This window comes from Cotesia glomerata, linkage group LG1 (assembly GCF_020080835.1).
Source record: "Cotesia glomerata isolate CgM1 linkage group LG1, MPM_Cglom_v2.3, whole genome shotgun sequence".
Taxonomy (NCBI): domain Eukaryota; kingdom Metazoa; phylum Arthropoda; class Insecta; order Hymenoptera; family Braconidae; genus Cotesia; species Cotesia glomerata.
Window position 1 is genome coordinate 2484241 of NC_058158.1, and position 22779 is coordinate 2507019.

The following is a 22779-nucleotide window of genomic DNA, read 5'->3' on the forward strand; positions in this document are numbered from 1 at the left end:
ATAAAATAAAAGTATACAAGAAATGTATTGTATCACCACCGAGGAATTTAAGTTTCATTTTTTATTATCATTTTTTTCATCACTTATATTCCATTCATCTCGATCTTTATTTGACGTTATTAAATCTATAATAATATTTTTTTATCCTCATGTGCTCAATCATCTTGATACTTAGCTGTGTTTTAAGTACTTTTAAATTATTCTCGCGATAAAATATCCGATTGTGTGCTTCATCCACGATACGAGTGGATGTAAATGCCTGGATTTTATTTATTTTTATATGGCACGTCTCAGAGAGCTGAGTGAAAAACATGAACAAAGATCATCTTAAATCATTTCTATTATTGTTGTAATATATTGAAAGGTTGTAAGAAAAACATCAAGTTATATAAAAAATTAAAGATTTACTTCTAGAAAAATAAAACAAATTTAAATTGGTAAATCAGTTCGTATTTCAACAACTAAACTATTTAATATTATTATTTCACTTTCTAATAAGTTTTTGGATTTTCAAAATTTACTAGAAATTTAAATTATCGAAAATTTCGATACTAAACGAACCTAACTTTAGTCATCAATTTTATATTAATAGAAAAATCATATTTGTGATAAAATATCAAAATTTGTGCTGTAGCATTACTAATAGAAAATATGAGCACTATGGCTGCAAAAGTGCCGCGTATTAAATGTATATTTATATGTATATGCACCTGGAGGGTCGTGGTCATCTCATCGGTTCAAGGACAGTCTCTGAGGCCAAAAATACCAGCACTCATGCATCACCGATGTACGGAACCAATCACGGGATTCGTCGGGCTGCATGCTATTTATTGGTGCTCTAGAGCTCTTTTTATACATTTCACTCGCACTTACTGCTCTCTCAATTCGCGATGTAATGGTGTTTTTTCACCGAGCAAGAACAAGAGTAAGAGAAGAAATGTTAGGATACATATATTTATGCATGTATCGAGTTGGGCGTGTGTATTTGTATGTATTTGTATAAGTGTAGAGAAGGGGTCGATGAAAATAGCTCAGCGTCTAGGCATGTTGGACATTCCTCTTACGTCCATTCGCCGCGACTTGCTGCAGCAGCCGGTGTTGAGGCAGGTCAGAATTCGATTCAATGACTTCTCAAACATTTATATTTATCGTTTTTATCTTCTGTTATATATTTTGTTTCATCTACTCGAGGTTTAATTTATTTCATTCTATGTCCATCGTCTATGAGTTGGTTATAATTTTATTTCAATGTTCAAATTTATTATTTTGAGGAGGAAAAATTGAACGTAACATGACAGAAACGGAATTATTGTGAAATTCAAAAAATTTTATTTTTAACCAAATTTTTAAATTTAATAAAATTTATACAAAAGAAACAATGTTAAAAATAATAATAATAATAATAATAATAATGACAATAATAATAATAGATTAAATTTTTTTTAGCCTAGTGGTCACAAGTGACCACAAAAAAAAAAAAAAAAAAAAAAAAAATTAATCTATATATATATACAATCGGTCACTGAAAAATAAACTCTGAAAATAATAATAATTTTGATTTTAAATGTAAGACTTTACCGCAAAATACTTAGCATTGACTCGTAATTAATACAGACAATAACATTGATTCGCTCAATTCGATAAATAATGCCCATACATCTACTAAGAATATAAATGAAAGGCCTAAACGAACTTCCTGTCGAGATTCGCGTTCTCAGAACTAAATCCATTCCGCGCCTACACGTGCGCTCATGCGATGTACGATGTACACGGAAAAAGACACGGTAGTAAAGTCCGTACAACCAGCAGCAATACGTAATATACATCTATTATCATTATATATAATAGAATCGAAAGAATTCAAACGGAATAACAAAGAGCTGAGGCATTACAACTATCAGTACCTACAAGTTTCCTTTAAGTAAGGCAGTGAACACGTGGATTTTGTTATTGTCAAGCCAAACCACCTGGATATTGTCAGCTATCTTGTCTCTTGTCCTCTATTAGACGGAAATACCGTTTGTCCAAAGTCACAAGACATAACATAAGCTTGTATGTAATTTACAAAGAAACATAAACAGCACCAAGTTTGCAATAAGGAATAGAAGAAGTAAAGGTTTATGTCAGGGCTGCGTCTTTTTAGTTATTTGCATGATTTTTTTCGGTTAAGTAGAAATTTATTCATAGAATTTATTGAAATTTTTAAGTAATTAAAAATCATCTTCTCATGGAAATTATTATTTTAATATTATTTACTTTAAAAAAAATTTTTTTAATTAATAAAAAAAACTTTTCGTTAACAGCCGAGACCAGTGATTGCAGTTTCAATCGGCTTAGCGAAACGAATGGAAATTTTGAAAAAACGTTTTTAGAGATAATAGATAATTTAATAAACTATTTCACCACAAAGCGTTTTTTTCAAAAATTTCATTCGTTTCGTGAAACCAATCGAAACTGCAATTGCTCTGCTGTTGGGAGTGCGACAGAGATAGTTCCGTTGAACTCCGTGAGAGCAAAGCGAGAAAAAGATGGTCTCGCCTGTTAAAGAAAAAATTTTTTTGATTCAAGCTAATCTTTTTTCTGTGTAAGTGTCAGTAGATGAAATATTATTGTATTTGATTAGAACTAATCCTATTTCCTTTTCAATTTTTTAAAAATTCAAGATCATGATTCACGACTAATAATAACATCAGCGATCTAATTTAATCTAATAGAGATATTATAGTATATAGCAGTAGACAAAAGCAATCATACTTTCATTTTATTGTGCCTTTAACTTTAAATTTCTTTCATGCTCTCCTAAGCGCTTATATTATCTGGTTACTCTGTTCTGCTCGTAGATACTTAGATGTACACGATATTATATTAATAAAGTCAGTAGACGGAATATAAAATAATATAATAGCCAGTACAGAGAGCAAGAAGTAAAGTGAAGACGCGTGTTTTGCTCGAGAAAAATAAACTTGGACGTTAATTTTTGTTGTTATTCTGGCACGCCTTTGCCGTACAGCACACATGTGCCTATGAATATATAATATGTATATATATAGGTATTAGTGAATCCGAGAGAAGTTTACTGTCCATTACCGAGAGAGGAGTATGGTAATCCAGTTTGTCAGAGGAGAAACCTAACAATCATTCTTACTCCTTAGTAAAGAGTGAGCCTAAGGGCGTAATTGCATTATACACCGTACGCTATATAATATATAATAGAGTGAACATTTAAACTTTTTATCCCCTGCCCCTGGGTGAATGTAAAAATGTTTACGTCATTTTATAGTGAAATATTTACTCCGGTTTTTGTCTGTCTTCACGTACTGTAGATCTCAATTACTGTTCATGATGTTAATTTGAGGGAGTTCTTGTAAAATTAATTATTAGTGTGATCAAGTGGTTATTAATATTAATCTCGTTCTTGCCAAAGGATTATTGCGGGCTTTGTATATTTATGGAAAGAGTTTTATTTCCTTTTCTGATGGCAAGTTCAAAGAACGATGAGGTTTACTCACACGTTTATTTTGAGAATTTGAAAGAAAATAATTTATCTTTTTTACGGTTAATTACTTGATTATTTTATTGGCAGATTAAGTGTAACATTAGTTGTTGATTGCGGTGGTAAAATAATAAACATTTGTTGTTCATTTTTTTTGATAATATTTTATCGCGGACTGTAAAAATTATTCAATATCAAAGTTTTGAGCTGGACTGAGAAAATTGATAAAGAAGATCAAAATAATATTTGTCCAAAATTTTTGTATTCTTTTGTGCTTCATGAATTTTTCTTTGAAAATAATTTTTAAGTATATTTTACATTAAAACTCAGTCACAATACATTTTTTAGCATCCACAGCGATTTTTGGGTGTAACTTGGGCAGGCTATACTGTTTAAACAAAAAGATGGATAAAAAAATGTGTAGTACAATATTTGTTTAAAATTTTGCATTACTTTTGGATTTTTTCAGCAAGAGTTGACTTTTGGAAGGACGTTCGAGAAAATTGAATTTCACTTAAGACAATAATTGTCTTTATAAACACTTTCTTGAGTCAAGCAAATTTTTTTCCTTACCAAAGATTCAATTTTTCTGTGTTGAAAAAATTTTTTATTTCAATAATAGGTCAAAAAATTTGAAACATTTTTTATAGGAAATTTGACTCTACAAAAATCTTTACAAATATCGTTTTCTAGTCGGAATCTCGATTTGAAAATAAAAAGAAAAAATTTGGATTATTGAATAGAAAAATTGTTTCCAAAAGATAAAAATCTTAATTCTAGGTAAAATACTAAAAATACAATAAAACTAGTATAATATAGAATTTAATGTCCTATAAAAAAAGTTTCATCGATTTTATTGTATCTACTATTCTTGTGACACATTTTCAAGTAAAACCAGAAATTCTGAACATTTCTAATTGTTCAGAAGTTTATTGTAAATTATCTAAACTTTTCTATACTTAAAGAAAAACGCCCTTCAAGTTTAATTATTTATATGACTAACAATACCCGTTATTAATTACCGACAAGGTTTGTAGCTGAAAAATGCACTACACAAACCGCCCGATTATGAATTTATTAATCGAGAAGTAATGAGAATTGCTAACGGTCCTCAGCCTTTAAATCCTTTGGGAACTGCGATGCAGGTTATTGTACCGGAGTCCCGGAATCGCCAGTACCTTTGACAAGTACCGTTAGGTACACCTCGTTTCAAATTCCTCTCCGATAATCGTTGGGTACACATACATTGTCCTTACCATGCGATACTAACAAAACGTAAACCGTAACACATAAACTTAAACTTAATCTTGTCCTGAACAAAAATTGCTCAACTACATAATCATTGTTCATAGATTGTTTCGTGTCCAAATTACTTGCCAAAAAATTAAAAACTTCATTTATCATTCCCATACAAGTAAAACAAGGATACATATTATCAGTTGCATCAATAAGAGTGAGAGAGACAAAAGTATGAATGATTTTTAAAGAAACAAGAAATCCAGCCATTCACTAAATTTTGACGAAAAAAAAAAAAAGATTTTACATTCAATATTTAATTCAAATTAATAATTACATCAAAAATAAATCTTATCCCAATTTTTACATTTCAAGATTTTGTCATTCAGAAACCACTTGGTCGATTATTCAATCAATTAAGTAAATTAAATAAAATTTATCATTAATAAAAAAAAAATTATAATATTAATCATTTTATTTTTGATCTTTTGATACCTAATTTGAATATTATATCTAATTCCATTTTTATTAGATAAAAATTTCATAATTTATCTTTTTTTAACATCCATGCGTTTAAAAATTTGAAGTAATTAATTTTATTTATTTATTTATTTAAAAAAATTTTTAATTTTATAATTATTCAAAAGCAATTTATTTTTGAAAAAAAAAAAAAATGTCTATAAAACCCAAGAACATGTGGTTGAATTTTTTCAATGGATGTTCACAATACACATTACCTATATCCTACCTACCTGTCCCGTACTAAGTCCTTTGCATCCCCTTGAGGCGAACCTGGAAACTAATTCCTTGAATACATATCTAGCCATACCTGTCCATCAAGACTCACCTTATTTCAGTGTTCAGTATAGTATTCTCTCTTCAGTGTTTAGGTTCATACTCAACATTTAGGTTAGCTCCGAAAACTTTCACCCAAAAAATAAATAAACATTAACAAAAAAAAGTCTTATTAAGTTTTACACAACAGTTACATAAATAAATATATTTATTAAATAAAAAAAAAAAAAAATTAAAGTGTGAAAATTCAAATGGTTAGTGAAAGTGTGACTAAGAAAAGTGTAGGTGGTATTGATTACGTATTAACTGCGTGGTTGTATTGCCGAATACATATAGTAGTAATAGTCAGTAGGATACGTACACATCTAATTACTCGACATGTTGGATTGCATGTGATTGTATTATATCCTATTGATAAAATTAACAATTTCCGTGCGTGAATTTACCAACACCAACATATAAAATAATAATAATAACAATTATCAATAAAAATCAACCATCCTAAAGTTGACTCGAACCAAGCAGTTATTAATTGTTAATTATTCTTCATATGTGTACGGATTACACATGTTGTATTATATTACTTTATCATTAAGCCGTGTATATCTATCTCTGCAGAAGAAATGAGACGAGAGGCGATTGGCTGATAGGATAAGTGCGTCAGGTTGGGGATTGGACCGAGTTGAGTTTAAGCGGGCCCAGGGGACTGCACCCACACATACTCCTCGATTACCATATGCGGGGATTCCGATCAGGCGCTTTACTTGTCTTTAAGTCCACTCTTACTCGGGTACTTTAACAAATCAAACAGTCCAACTCAGTCACTCGTGTGTCTAAGTCGTGGTTATAACACGGCCGTTTCTTATTCTTATTCTCATTTTTGTATTTTATATATTTTGTTTATTAGCTTCCGAGTTTTATAATTAGTGAGTGTTTTCTTGTACTTTTACTGTCGATTCATATCTAATCGGGGTTTTCTGACGTTGGTTGGTGGTAATTTAGGTAGCTGAGTCATTTTTTTTATGAATTTCCCGCTTGAGGTTTTTATTAATCGCTTCTTTGGTTTTATTAATTTTATTAACAAACTCTTGGCAAAAATAGGAAGAGAGTGGTTTGATTTAATTTTGTTATTTTACTTTATATTGTGGATATTTTGGACGAAAGAACAGTTGTTAAAGATTTCATTATTTATTTGGATAATCAGAGTTTGAAATATTTGATATAATAATTTTTTTTTATTATATAGTGATTAAATTAAGAATAAAAGTGTGTATTGTTTTATAGAAAATTTTCCCTATGAAAATGAGTTTTTAATTTTTAAATTAAAATCTTAGATAAAATATTGAAGATAAAAAAAAATACAAGGAAACTTTTCGTAGGAAATTTAAAGTTTTATAAAAGAGATCCTTATCAATTTTTCTGTACCTCTGATTCTTTAGCCAAAAAATCAATTATAAGTTAAAAACAAAACATTGATGTTAAATTGTTCGTGCAAAATTTTATTCAGCAATTTTTACTCTAAAAATATTTTACAGTATAAATAAATAATTAAAAAGTTGTCATTTGATAATAAAATCTTTTATAAGCTGTTTTTTTGTTCGATAAATGTAAAATTATCAACTCAACCCTTTGAAGGGCAATTAATAAACAAAAATTGTATATTCTTGTTGAAAAACAGTGCTGGTCACATTGAAGTCGCGGTAAAGCGGTGAAAGGAGAATGCAAAGAGTCTCGACGGACTGTAGCAGCATGTGTGTAAAAAGTGAAGAAAAAATAATAATAATACACCCGATTGAATGTATAACGTCATCATCACTAGCCGGGTATTAATGACTGTCATGAAGAGATGAAATCCTTGACGGATAAAAGTTTAATAATAAAATAATAAGATAATAAATAAAAAGTACAGCAAGACCAACTGGGAATAGAATTCAAAGTGCCATAATCACACCGCCGGGGATTTATCGATAACGGTTTTAGTTATTTTTTATTTTTTAACACATAATAATAATAATATTATTATTAAAATTTTAATAACAATAATTGAAATAATACACCGGATGCAATCCCTGCGTAGCCATATTTCGCTTAATGACTCTACTAACCGCGGATTAAAAATGTATCTTAATAAATTAACCAAAAGACTAATCTGAGCATTTTATTAAAATATAAATACAAATGTTAAACTAACATGTGAATTGCAGATATATTTTTTATTTTTACAAATAATTTTGACAAAAGTGCGTGAAGAAAAATTTTAAGTGCCACGTGGTTGTTATAATACAAGAAGAGGAATCATGCGATAATTTTAAAAGCAAGTAAACAGACTCGAGTGTGTTTTGTTGATTTATCGGAGATAAAATGTCGACTCAGGCTTACTACAAAGAGAGGCTGGGGTTCGACCCCGCGGACACCGTGGCAGAGCACCACCGCGAGCAGAAATCTCAGCACGGATACGAGGAATCACTGTCCAAGTTTAAAGGTCAGAATGGTCATACTCTCGAGGAGGTTATTGATGACGATGACTCCAGACCTAGCAGCTCTCTGGCTTACTGGGGCTGCTGGGCCAAGTTCATTGAGGCTCACGGTAGGTATCACATTTGATGCTGGCAGCTCGTTTGGTTTTTATTGACCAATTTTTATTTTTTATTATTACCAATATACGGTTTGATTTTAATGATTTAAGGGTGAAACAGTTTGCTTAGATTTTTTTTATTTTTTACCCCCCGCATGTCAATGAATTTTCTAACTCGGTTTTAATAGGATGTATGTTGGATCATTTTATAAAAAAATCATCAATTTTTTTTTTTCTTTAAATACATTTAATTATAAATTGGAGATTAATAAAAATTTATAAATTATAGATTGAGTAAGTAAATAAATAGAAAGCAAGTTTTGAGTCAAAAATTGTTTTGAAATTTAGAAAAATATATTTTTAGAGCTAAAAATTTTTTTGTTAATTTGGTAAAATTTTTTGATGATTCTTAAGAATTTTTTTCACTAAAATGTAAATTATTACAAACATTGATTATTATATACAAATAAATTTCAATATAAAGCAAGACTTTAATTTATTTCAACCAGAATTGGAAAAATCTTTAACTTGAAAGAAAGTATTTTAATATAAAAGAATTAAAAGAAAAATTGGCGATTTAATATTGAATGACCCATGTACAAATATTTACAATTTTTAATTTTTATTAAAATTATTAAAATTTTATTAAAATTAACTCGCGGTGAGAGGAATAATAAGATAATCACTTGTTTGCAAGATGTATGGGTAATTTGGTTGCGTCGCTGCTAATCACTAGTCATGTTAGTGTGTACCTTGAACGTACACTTAAATAATAAGAATCTATATTGGAATAATTATTACATTATTACACAAGTTATAATTTATTTTTACTGCTTGTATAAGACTAATTGATATAATTTAGCGACTAACCATTTGTTTAAAATTTTTATACCCATTCATAAATTTAAATACATAATTATCACTATTACTGCATAGTCTTAAAAATTAAATCATCATTTTAAATAAACGTTTTTGTTAACATGTCCTTGTTTATCCAGAGTACTTACATTTTTTTTTTTTTTTTTTTTTTTTTTTTTTTAGCAAAGTTACATTTCATTAACAATTCCCCATTGTTTATTATCATCATGATTGCGATACATAATTATTAAAAAAAAAAAATAAAGTGAAAGAATTAGAGACAATTGGTGTCGTGAGAAAAATATTAATTACTTTTGGCAGTGACGCAATCGATCCTATAATAATTGAATCAAATAAAATAATTGCAATTGATTAATTGTAACAAGTAGCATCCATCATCATTAGGGTTAATAAAATTACGCCGAGGAATCGATCCCAATAGATTTTTTTTTATCGCTTAAACAACAGTAGTGTTCATTTTTATTATCAATCGAATAAATTTTCATTTGTACATACATAAAAGTTTTTATTTTCTAATTTACGAGCAATCATGCATGCCATGCATCAGTGTGATACTTAACTGGGCTCTACAGTCCTTGAATTTAATAATAAATAACAATAATAACATAATTATACTCTATTTAGCAATTATATTAAGATTAATATAAATATAAGGATATTTGCAATTAAATTTGTTAATTATCTTCATAAATTTGCAATTTACAGCCAATTTAATTTTACTGCTATACGCTCCATCGAAAGACACGGCAGTGTCACGCGCCATCCGCGTTCATATCAAGATTCTGCGCCGAACAATAATTACAATAGTTTATGTTGTAGTTGTCATCATAGTTAATTTATCATAAACTTAATTATTTCTTGTTGAACAATTTTTTTTAATTATTGTTTGAGTAGATGAGAGGCCAGAAAAAATAAGAATATTATATACCCTATAAATCGGTATCTAATAGTTAACAAGTTGACAATTTAGCGCGTGCAAATAATTCGCGCGTGACGTTACGTGAATGACATATATATTTGCACTTGCGTGGGTGTTACAGGTGCATGCAGTTAAACTTATCTGTATTATTATCCCCATCAGTTGAATCAATGATGCGTTTAAATGCCGCGGTTCAATTTATTTTAATGTTAACATTGTCGAGGCTAGTCTACTTTGTCAGATGGGTTGTTAATATAAGTATATGAGTGTTAATATTTATGTTTGTATTAATATTAATGTTGATATTTGTTCATCTAAAAATTTATTCTTGAAACTAAAAGCCTCTGGACTTTGACTTTTTCGAGCTCTAGGCAGTAGATACATCACCGCGAATAAATAGTGGACTTTCGCTACCTGGCGAGAAGTGCAAATAGCTAATGATTGTGGTCAGCCAACTAGCGCGACATCCGTTGCATCATTATTGAGCACGGCATTTACGAGGTGTAATGTCAATAGACTGAGGAAAAATATTTTTTTTTAGAGAAAATAAATTTGTTTTTACAAATTTAAATATATATTTTTACTTCTTGTACTTAAAAAATTTTTTTTATTTTTATATTTCGTTTTGGAAAAATTTTTTACCAATCTCAAATTTTTTATTAATCGAATTTATACTTTGCATTAACATTCAAGTTATTTTTCCAAAAATTTGCAACAAATTTTATTTTTTTTTTGATAAGTCAAACATTAAAAAGAAATAAAATACTAATTTAATCAAATTAATTGACGATTATTTTTATTAGAACTCTTATTTTTTGTGCTCATAAGTCTAATTCAAACGTAATTTATTAATAAATGCAAATATGCAAAAGTAATAGCATATCATTTAAAGTTATGAAACCAATAACATAGTCAATAAAATTTATTCTTCAATTAAGGTAAATAATTCTCGTATCAAACGATCGTTTTATAGCAAATTAGCAATAAAATTTCTCAACACAACAATGTTGCTTTCGAAAACTATTTTTTTCTTTTTAACTTGTAAAAACCGCCACCCATTAAATTTTATTCGAAACCTTTTCGGATCTGTTCTCAAAGATTTCCGACGGCGTATTATATCTATGAGAAAAACATCGATTGGATGATTTCATTGTGTCGTTCTATACATTCCTCAGCACTAGAAGTCGTGTAATATATGTCCTTAGAATAAATTGATAGATATTTATTTATATATTTAAAAAAATTTCTCGCTATTTGCAATACATAAATGGCGTGAGAGTTTGTCACTACAAGCAACACCATCATACCATACCATCATACAGGAAACATATTTACGTCACTACTCTGTAATATTTTTTATTTTCTTCATATCGGCATTCTGCGGTTCCATATTTCTTAGAAATCCATTAAACATTAACATTACTAATAGCAATCATTGTAAATATGCCGTTATAAGTCTAAGTGACTATACTTGCCTGTTTTATTAATAGTAATGAAATATTAATATTATTTTCAATTAAAATTAAGAATCAATTTTTATTTAATATTTTTTTATTTCAATTTTAATAATTTTACTTAAATAAAATTTTAAAACTTACTTTAAAAAAAATTAACTTCATTTAAAAAAAAAATTTTGAACTGAGAAATTTTTCTTGGTTTAAATAAATTTTATTTGATTCACAAATTTTTCGTCTTCATTCACGACAAAGTAAACTCTTCAAATTGATTTTTTTTGTTCAAGAAATTTTCTCGTGACTCAAGCTAATTTTTTTTTCACTATACAATTAGCACTATGTAATAAATGTGAACATATTGATGGAGTCATAAACGTAAAAATAGAAATAAACATAAATATTAGTATAAATATAAATGCATCCATGCAACAATCGAGAAGTATATAAGTAAAAAGTAAGAAGTTGACACATTGACAATAGACAATGCTACGGCTTACTCATTCGTGTGGTTACAATAAAACTCAAAGCGTAAAAATATCCTGTACATCCAATAACAATAACTCATATCGTGAAGTTTATATGCCTTCGGTAATATTTATGAATCACTTATATATTTTAATGTATACTAACTCGCGTTACATAATACATTAAAAGCGATAACGTTGGATCTTATAAATGTAATGATTATAATAATATATTAAACAACTCGGTCTAATATATTTAAATATTATCTGAAATCTTAATTTGAAATATATGTTCTTATATCTTATATCTGCATTATCTCCCATGTTTGTTTTATCATTTTCGAGTTTCAGATTTTTAATTAGATTATTTTTATTATTAAAGTATTCATTTCAATTAAATGATCGCGGATATGCTTGCAAATAATATAGCTGATAGTCTTTTTGTATTTTATTTCTTATAAGTAAATTATTTTTTTTCTTAATATTCATAACATATTACATGTCGAAAGTATTTTTACTCTCTACACGGGAAAAAATTTCTGGGAAAATTTACGATACAACTATTGTAAAGCTGGACTATACTTTTATTACTATTAATTGTCAAATATTTTAGAAGAAAAAATACTATTTATTCATGAAAAAATACGATATTACTAAAAAGTAAGAGATGAAAATTTCCAGTGCTGCCTCTGTATCTATCCAATAGAACTATAGCAAATTTTACAATAGTTGAATTGGAATGTTTCTCAATTAGTGTGAGTGATGGCCATGCACAGCGCTAGACTCCGAGTTTATGTAAATGTTAAAGGATATGTATCTTAGTTTACCTCGGATAGCGTAGAGGGAGAGTCTCTGGCTGCCAATACAGAGTTCTGGGTTCGATTCCCAGATAGCACGAAAAAGTCGGTTTCTTTTTTCGATTACTGTATAGGTACCAATTAGTCCAACCTTCTAACTCTCTCCCTCCCTAATATTTCTTTTAAAAAAACCAACTATGAATTTTTACAATAGTTGAATTGTAAAGTTCACAAACATATATTGTATAATTTGCTCTATAGTATTCGACTTTTTAAGACTCTTACTAGTCTTATTTGTTGGATAAAATTTACAATAGTAGATCGTAAAAATTACTAAATGAGAAGTATAGTCCACCGTTACTATACATATTTACGGATTTCTAGTGTACAAGCGTAATAACGCCCTTTTACACCCTAAGCCTTATCATTCTGCTTAGTTAACTCTGCCTTATCATTGCGGCTGTGGACCGACTTGTGCCTTCTGTACCGCGTTTGCCCTGATCCTCACCACTCGACTATTGGAACAGTAACATGAGAAAACCCATGTTAGTACAGTCGGAGCTGGGTTAAGTCTACAGTGATTGATAATAAACTCTCTTCTTTATCGACCACTGGAGCATTAGGCCCCTCTTCTAGTGTGCAGAGATCCCTCGCGCTGGCCAACGCTGACTAGAGTGGTCACCCATTCAAGTTGTTGCTTAAAATGTGTGATCGCCCAAGTCAGACGTGTGCCGCCCGGCTATCTCTGCCACTTCCCGAAGCCGGCAACGTAACGTAACGCACATATTTTTAATTATAATCACTGAAAAATATTGGTGCGTGCTGGGATCGAACCCGGGTTCCACTCTTTCGAAAAGCGAGCACCGAGCCGACCAGACCATTGCCAACCTCTAGTCCACCGTTACTATTTTATTTAGTAAAAATTACAATAGTAAAATAGTAAAAACTCCTTCAATTTTCTTTCCGTGTACAATCAAATTAGTGAAATTTTAACTTATTAAAATAGTTTCTATAGACTAGAACAAAATTAGTAGTCTTAAAAGAAATTTACTAAAAATTATAAAATGTGACAATTAGTAATTAAGAGAGCTAAGGAAAGAGTTAGTTGACTAGGGATCCAGTAATTTAATTTGTTGAGTACCAACATCTAATCGTGGAGATCCAGGTTCGACTCTTGCCTTGATTCTCACTCCTAAAATTTTTTTTTCTTCATACCTCGGTCGAAAGTACGTACTTTCCTCCCTAATTGCAGGAATGACAGTTTAACATTTACTTCCTGTGAGAAGTACACGTGCGCTCTCTATAACAGCGGGAGGAAAAAATTTCTCATGTGTAATTACACTCGCAACTAGGGATTATTTATTCTGTCGCTATAAAAAATTGTTAACCGCTGTCATTTCTGTTGCTACCTTCAACCTTTAAAATAATTATTAATGTTGTTTTATCGTCTGTTAATGTAATATCAAAGTACTATTAAAGTCAATTTAATACCCCTACCAATAAACCATCGTCAAAATGCTTACCTACAAATTTAAATTTGAATAATCAAATTATGAATTATCAAAACTGTATATTTAGTGGAGATACGATTTTTAATTGCTCTAATATCAAGTTTAAAAACTGTGTTTTTTATGGAAGTATTATTAATAATTGTGATCATTCAATTGAAAATGAAAACGATAAAAAAAACGCAATAAGAGTTTTTAGCTTATAATATGTTTTGTTTTATAAATTTTATAATAACTAATATAATTTGTTAAACTAATGAAAATAAATAATACATCATTGATAAAATTAAATTAATTTATTACACTGAGAAAAAAAAAATACTTTTACTCAATTAACAATTTCTTGGTACAAAAAATTCGATGACGATCAAATATTCTATTATTATTAATTATTAATTTCTGAAGAGAAGAGCATCAATATTTATCTTTGAATAATAGATAAACAAGAGAATAGCTTTATTTAAATTAAGTGAAAATTATTTCAATCAGTTTAACTAAATCTTGAGCTAAAATATATATTCTTGAAAATTTTCAAGAACATGAATTCTTGTATCAAGAAAATTTTCTTAATAAAAGTATTTTTTTTTCTCATTGTATTAAAAAATATGACCAGACTTGACTCTTCGAATGTATTTGATGCCTGCCCCCACGACCAGCAGCACTCGCTTCGCTCGTGCCGCAAATGTCGAGGCAGGCATCAAAACATACTTATCAACATTTAAAGTTAAAAAAAATAAAATTAATAACGTACTTTCGACCGGCTATGAAGAAAAATCGTATACACTACACGGCCCAAAAATTGAAATCTCGTTCCTGCGCGTCATTATGCCGAAAATTCACGGGGTCGAAAATTCAACTTTTGGCCCTTGTAGTGTAATATACTAATTAAGACGATCTTTACATTCAATAAGTAAAAATTGTCTTATAAATATAAAAAAATTATATCTTTGGTCTGGTTATTGTATAACATATTAAAAATAAAATCAGTAGTTTTAATTAATGACTGAAGATCAAATTTATATTATTTTCATAGTAATTAGTATAATATTTGTTTAACAAAATCTATCTGATAAAAATTGTTTTTTATTAACAATTAATTTTTGCTATATCAATTTTTATGTCGTCTCAGAATTTGTAAATTTTAAAATATAAGGTTACATTAGAAGACTTTCGATACATTTAAAAATTGATAATTATTTTTAATTCAACTATTGATGATGATGACTAAACAATAAAGCGAGCAGCAGTCTTGATAATCATTCAATTTAAAGATGGAGCGTCTGAGAATAAATCAGCCTCACAGTCTCCAATTCTCATTTGGGTTGTATTGGTGTGGATCAAATTGGTCCCAAATATGTACGAACAACGCCCTGATAAAACATAGCATTAAAAATGGCCACTTTAGCACTTGTTATTATTCATTGTTGTTACTTTGAGATAGTTCTCAACTCTCTTAAATATAATACATAATACCACTTACTTGATCCTCATGCAATCACGGATAGAAATACATATAGACGAACGAGTAGGTGAGTATGTGACGTGATATGCGGGTGATCACATCTCAACATCTGCTGTCTGATGGTTACGGTTAGTTTATAGGCTTCAAATAGCGAGCACACCCGCTCTGCCCGTCACTTATATTCACCACGTTAATTTTTATGTTGGTTTTATATTCTCTTGGATGGTATGAGATGGTATCGTGTCCTGTAGTAAAAGCCCACCCCAAGCTATCAAGCCCAGCTCTACATCCGCTAACTCACGTACGGTTACTCTTCATATATCTTACACGACATTTCACGCCCTGATTTGGAGTAATGGACGAGTTTTAATCCCGATATTCTAACCCATTAACGAGAAGATAGCTCTACAATTTTTTTTTATTTTCTATTTCTTTTGCTACACTATCATACTTTGCTAAAGTTTCAAATAAAAGTGTAGTGTAAATACGAGCCCAAATAAATTTTAGCTTAGTGGACATAAATTTTATATTGTTGATAATAATCCGATACAAATTTTTATTTAAATTGATATTTGTAAGTAAAAGTTTTAATTGATGAGAAGTTAGAAGTTTTAATTAAAGAGTATAAAAAAATTATTTGTAAACAAGTTGATTTGGTTAAAATTTTTGTTTTAATTCAAATTTTGATTTTTTTGGACATTAAGGAAATTTTAGTAAAGTTATTATAAATTTTAACATTTAAAAAGTCGTAAAATATGAAAGTTTGAAAAATTTTTAATAGTCTTAGAAAAAAAAAATAAAATTAAACTATTTTTGAACGATTTTCTTTGAATTTTAATTTAGAAAAGTTACAAAAAACTGAGTAAACTGTACAAGTTGATATTTTCATCAAATATCTCCATAAACAGCAACTGAAAATTATAAATAATAATTATTATTTGAAGTTTCATAATTTCATAAAATCTTTCAACTGAAATATAATTGTAATTTACCATAAATAAATTTGAAGTAGTAATATTAAAATTCAAAAGAGTTCAAGTTCCAGTTTTGACCATTTTATACATTTTTTGTAATTTCAAAATTTTCAATAAGTAATTTTATCATTTATTGTGAAATAATCTCATCAGTAAACTTGAGGAATACGTCTTAAAGAAAACTAGAACCCAAAATTTTAAGTATGAAAGACCAATTCTGTACTTAAATTTTTGACGGTATAGTTTTTATATAGTTTTAAAAATTGATTTAAAGGTTTACATAATTTTGAACATCAATTTATTGAGTTTGAAATAGTTTTTGTTAAATAAAATTTCTCCATTAGGCCACTCTCACCAGAATTTATTGATATTACTTTAATTGTTTGGCTATTATATCTAATCTAAGAATTTTAAGCGAAATAGAAAGCCCGCTAAAGAGCTAACAGTGAATATAATAGATCTTTTGGGTAAATATTAAATACTTAAAGTGATATTAATTTTAATCTTTGGTGATAAATCTTTATTTGTGTCTCGAAGCACACGTGATCTATTGTGACCATCTCGGGAATAACTAGCATAAACTATCACTTCATCCACTTTGTTCTGTATTAGTTAGTAGTAGTGAGTTATATATTAAACGCCCGCGTTTTAGCGAGTATTTCTCCTTACAAATACACAGCCAGCAGTTATTTATCCTACTGTTTTCTTCTTACGGCGGTTCTTTAACCTCGTCACCGTGCCAAAAGAGTCTGATAATAAATTGTCACGGGTTTTAAATAATTGTCAAGTGCTAGAGTGCAATTTCACGTTGCCAGATATTTATATTCTTGAGAGAACGAATTTTAATCCGACTATGTACTTAAAAAACATTTAAAGAGTTTTTTTACGCATGTCCTAAAGAAATATATATATATATATATATATATATATATATATATATATATATATATATATATATATATATATATTATAAATGAAGGAAGTGGGCGCGCACGTAGGTGGATAATATTTGCTGAGAGCATTGTATTGAGAAGCCACTGCCGTCTATTTTACATTCCGATCTCTTTGGAGAAGGTGTAAAATCCTTTGTTGAAAAAATTTGAGAGTACATTCACGACAAATAGGCGCCACTGTCAGAAGAATCTGATGTCATGTCATAGTTTAAAGTTCATTTTTTGAAAATGAAATCTACTTTAGATCATTGTTAATATTTGAAATTCTGTCTTAAGAGTAGAATTAACTTTCTGACCCAAAAAATTAATAATTTTTTTTATCTGCAACATTTAATCCGTAGTTATGATTTCCAATTTTAGAAAATTTTATTATTTGACTCCAATAAGTTTTTTATTGAGATTTATTATTTAAATTTTGAGTAAACGATAACAGATAGGATAAAATCAATAAAAAACTTTTTTGTAAAAAATTAAATTTTCGACAGAAAAGATTTCTTACAATTTTCCCGTGTCTTCAATATTCAGCCTGTAGTTTTAATTCTAAATTTTCATCAACAACTTTTTTGTTTGACTCCAAATTTTTTTTTTTTAATTTATAATTAAAATTTTCACTAAACGATTACAAATATTATTATTTCATATCTTCAATATTTGACCAATAATTTTGATTTTAAATTTCAACCAACCATTCTTATTCAATTAGATCGAATTTATTATAATCCCTACTATTAATAATTATACTAACATCTAATTATGATATATTGTTGTCTTATTATTAACGTTAGACAGTCTCAAAAATTTTTTTACACACGGTAACCATCTGACAGATAGTACCAATAAAGACTCCGTATAGGGACATATATTTTTTACCACTCAATATTGAGTAATTGAAATAATTATTTTTCCACGATAAATCTCGGGATCATGACACGCATCGATCAATTGTCCGATCACCAGCTAAGCGTCAATTCAGCAACTCGTCACTCAATTTGCACACTCGTAATAAATTAGAGTTGTTATTATTGGCAATTTATTTAATAATAAATTATACATCCTGACAATTACGTAGTCAAAGACACTCTAAGTATTATAAAGGCCACTCTTTCACTGTATGGTGGTTTAGATCAAAGCAAAGGCGATCTGCCGCTAGACGAAGGTTAGTCTTTTGAAGTTTAGATGTACTGTGTATATTGTATATTGTATATGTACTGAACTAACTTGGGTCATCTTTCCGAGAATTCGTGACGGAAAATTATACGCTCATTACGTTAATTATTTTAGCTTTCGGCTGATACTAATATAATGTTAGTTGACGCCCCAGGCGTCAATGTCGTGCCTAAATATTTTTTATTCCTTTAAAATTATTATTATTATTATTATTATTGGTCTTATTGTTTCACTTTAAGTAGTGAGTGATTTAATCATCACATTTCTTTCCTCACTTAATTCATCCCTCTTGTAATGAATTACTGGAGGTTATTGTCTGCAAGTGAACTCTGATCCCTGTACTTTTATTACTCGTATGAGTACCCGAAGGCTCCAGCTGCCTCCATGTGCACCAAACTGTATCCATCGTCACAGCAATCAACTTATGCCATTAAATTTCCATTCTCAATCGTTAAATTTTTGAAATACTTCAACCTTAACCTTGTCCAACATTTATTACTCATTTATGATTTTGGTTTTATATCTTCCTGTTTATTACATTAAATTGATTGTTTATTCTCTGTTTAATTTTATGATATTGGAAATAAATTTTAGTTGTTGAAATGGATTTTTAAATTAAAGACATAAATTTTGAAATTGAAATTTTTTCTATAATTTTAAAATTATAAAAATACTTTTGATAATTACAAAAAATTTTTGTTTAATTTTTAAAAATTTGTTTTTAAAAATTAGGATTGAAGAAACTTTAGCAAATAATTTTTAACTTACAAGCTTACGAAATAATTTTTCAAAATTATAATTATAAAATATTATAAATCTTTCTTCAATTTCATTTAATTAATGAGTTCACATAAATAAGAAAATTAAAGAATTAAATATTCATGAAATTTATATAAATCCAACAAAAAGTTTGTAAAAGCCTTTTCTATCCAAAATTTTGATGTCATACAACATCTTTTTCTATGTACTTTTTTAAACTCCAAAAATTGACTCATAATTTTAATTAAAGAAAATAAAAAAAATAATTTATCAAAATAAAATCTTAAAAATCTCTTGTCGACTGTATTAACATCTAGAAGTAATACATTAAAAATTATCCAGTTAAGAAATAAACCTTCACGGTAAATATTTTCACAAAAGAATTCTTAAAACCCGCGATGAGAATTTGAATAGAATAAAAAGCAGTACCTTATATTTGCACGGCAATTGAGTGGTGTCTGATTATACAATAGGGGACAGAACTCGGTGACATTGTCACTGTTTGAAAGAAAGCAGAAGACTCCTACTTACTCTTCGTCATAGTTAGTCTCTTCTTTTCACGGGCACTTGGCTCACGCAACGTGGGCGTGACTGTAGTAGTATAGCAAGTACCGAACGAGGTTTACACATTACTCTGAGACACGAAAGTTCAAGAGGTCGAGCATACAGCCCTCACCGCGGTCTTCTCTGCGGTCTCTCCACTTCTCTGGATCCGAGGATTGATTGCGATCCAAGTTAAAGTCTTTCGTAAATTAAATCCGGCAGCTCCTATCCGTATTCGTACCCCCAAGGCAACCTTACCTTTAACCCTTAGCTTACCTTTTCGACTTCCTGAATAGAAAATTTACCTCTCGGTGCTACAAATAAAATAAAACTACTAGATAGATATTTATCGTGTTATTGTCTAGGTTGTAAGGTTAATTGAGTTTATACTCCACTTATATTCTTACTATGTAGCTATACTATAATAGTGATTAACAAATAACGGATAATTTGAACTTCCTTTTAATTTTAATTTATTTTTTTTTAATTACAGACGAACGTGATGCCATACAGAAAAAAACCTTCACTAAATGGGTGAACAAACATCTAAAAAAGGTAACCTTTATTGACATTTATTTAATATTTTTTCTTTTTATTATTACAATATTTTATTAAATATACAAAAGCATCGTTACTACCGGTTAATTAAATAAAAAGTATTTGGGAATTTATAAATATTTATCACTTAGTTGATAAATTACAAAATAGAGTCGTCAAAATTATCGACATCTTCTTTAATATTCAAATAAAAAATAAAAAGTTTTATAGCCGTCGCATCATCTCGATAAACTTATTACTTTATTGAATAAATTTCCATGCACTTGTGCAAGCTGTTTCTTCCTCTTAAGCCTCTGAGGACGATTTTTAATTGTCATATTAGCATAATAATTATTTACATAAAGATTTCTTGGTATTGCAAACTGAAAAATTTGAAAAGTAAAAATAAATTTATAAAGTTTAAAATAAAAATTATTGTAGATCTTTTGCAGGAAATTTATACAATATCATAACGATTTATTTAAATTTTTGTCATCGGTCGGGTTAATCGAGACCAATAACTGTCATCTAGAAATCAGCGCATTCTTGTTGACAATATAGTTTTAATACGTGCGCGGTAGATTATATTATCTATCAATAAATAAAGCAAAAACATTTTATGTATATGTGTATAATGTAGTGAGATCGGCAAGCTGCAGTAGGAAGTTTAAATAAAGTGAAGGTGAGGTTAGTTAACGTACTCAGTTTGCAACACACATCCATGACTTATTTATGAATTGCAATTTAAACGCTTAGATATTTATTATCTCGGCTTATTCTTACGGTATTTTTATTGGACTCTGGAGAAAATCCACCGATAACGAGTTTGTTAGAGACAACCAGTATCAATGGCTTTTAATTCTTAAGCCGGTAGTCAATAAACTATAAATCGATGAGTCGGTTGATGTAGAAGTAAACATGATATTGAGATTGGATGATTCTGGTAATCTTTTTAGATATAAGTAAGCTACTTGATAAATTATAGTCTGATTTTACGAAATGAAAAATTTTCTTTCAAGAGGATATTTTTACAGTGAAAAAAAACTAATTTGATTTGAGGAAAAATTTTTGAATTAAAAAATCAATTTGAAGAGTTTGAAAATTTTTTTTGCTTGATTTAAAGGGATAAAACTCTTCAAAATAATTTCTTAATTCAAGTTTTTTTTTCTTGAATGAAATTAAATTATTGTTTTTTTTTTTTTTTCAACGAAATCCTATCTATTGGAGTTTTGTTTATTTGTTTTATTTTTTTTTCAAAAAAATTCTAAGACAAACTAAGGAGAAATTTAATAAAATACACATAACAGAATAATTAGAACTCATTAATAATATGCATTTTTTTAAAATAAAAACTAATGACTCGAAAGTAAAAAAGATAACTTTTAACAAGCTTTAAAATAGCCAACACGATTAATCTCTTTCAATCAGTCAAACATAATTTTTATTTTTATTAAAATTTTCTCACGTGGGTCGCGTTGCACAAGTTAACATTTACAAGCGAATAAAAATCAGAGTGATAGAACTGTAAGTACCTGACTTGTGTCGCGTGGCACGTATATGTAGGTTGAAGGTGGTTTGCCAGCGAGCTATAGAAGGTAGCACCGATCGAGAAAAATAAACGTCAAATAAGTGGGCGAATAAGGGATAGGAGTAAGAGATCATTTGTCACCCTACACATTTCTATTATCATTTCTCAGATTCTATCAAAAATCGTTACTCATAAAAACTCCACATTTTTATTTCATCAGATTTTTACCCAAAGATAAATTTTTGCATTTCTCATACATCATATAATAATCAAATGTATACTTATATTTTTATAAATTTTTATCGCTCATCTGCAATTGCAGACGTTCAATTTCCATAAGTCATCATCATTCAATTCAGCGATCAGATAAAGCCGGAATGGAAATGCGCTGAAAAATAAAATAAAAAGTATGAAATGGATGTAATATGTCTTTACTATGTACTTTACACATATATGTGTTTATAAACCAGTACATTACCATCGAGATAAAGTGGCTTTTGTTATGTTATGATTATTTTTTTATGGACACTTGAATTGTCTTTTGTTTGATGACGGTTCTTACCTGCAATGATATGCCAACTATTTAAAAGTAAGCCACGGCCTTTACTTGTTTCTCTTAAAAACCAGCTAATTCAAATAAATAATGCATGCAAGTTTGGATAATACCCTCATTTTTGTTAAATTCTATTTTTTTTTATCTCCTTTACTTTAGCATTCCACGGTTTTACTTACAGAT

At 28.8% G+C, this 22779-nt stretch overlaps 1 protein-coding gene across 22 annotated transcripts in view; it reads left to right on the top strand.

The window, feature by feature from the left end:
* The window catches only part of LOC123275315 (microtubule-actin cross-linking factor 1), a 110868-nt gene that overhangs the window by 6110 nt on the left and 81979 nt on the right, over positions 1-22779 (top strand). For 20 of the 22 annotated variants that reach the window (XM_044743368.1, XM_044743352.1, XM_044743359.1 and 17 more), the window contains exons 2-3: positions 7203-8006; positions 20472-20533. In XM_044743368.1, coding sequence (XP_044599303.1) covers positions 7886-8006; positions 20472-20533 — 183 coding nt within the window. In that variant the 5' untranslated portion in view covers positions 7203-7885. Of the gene's footprint in view, positions 1-7202; positions 8112-20471; positions 20534-22779 lie in introns of those variants that run through there. The other 2 variants (XM_044743378.1, XM_044743375.1) reach the window with 2 other exon arrangements.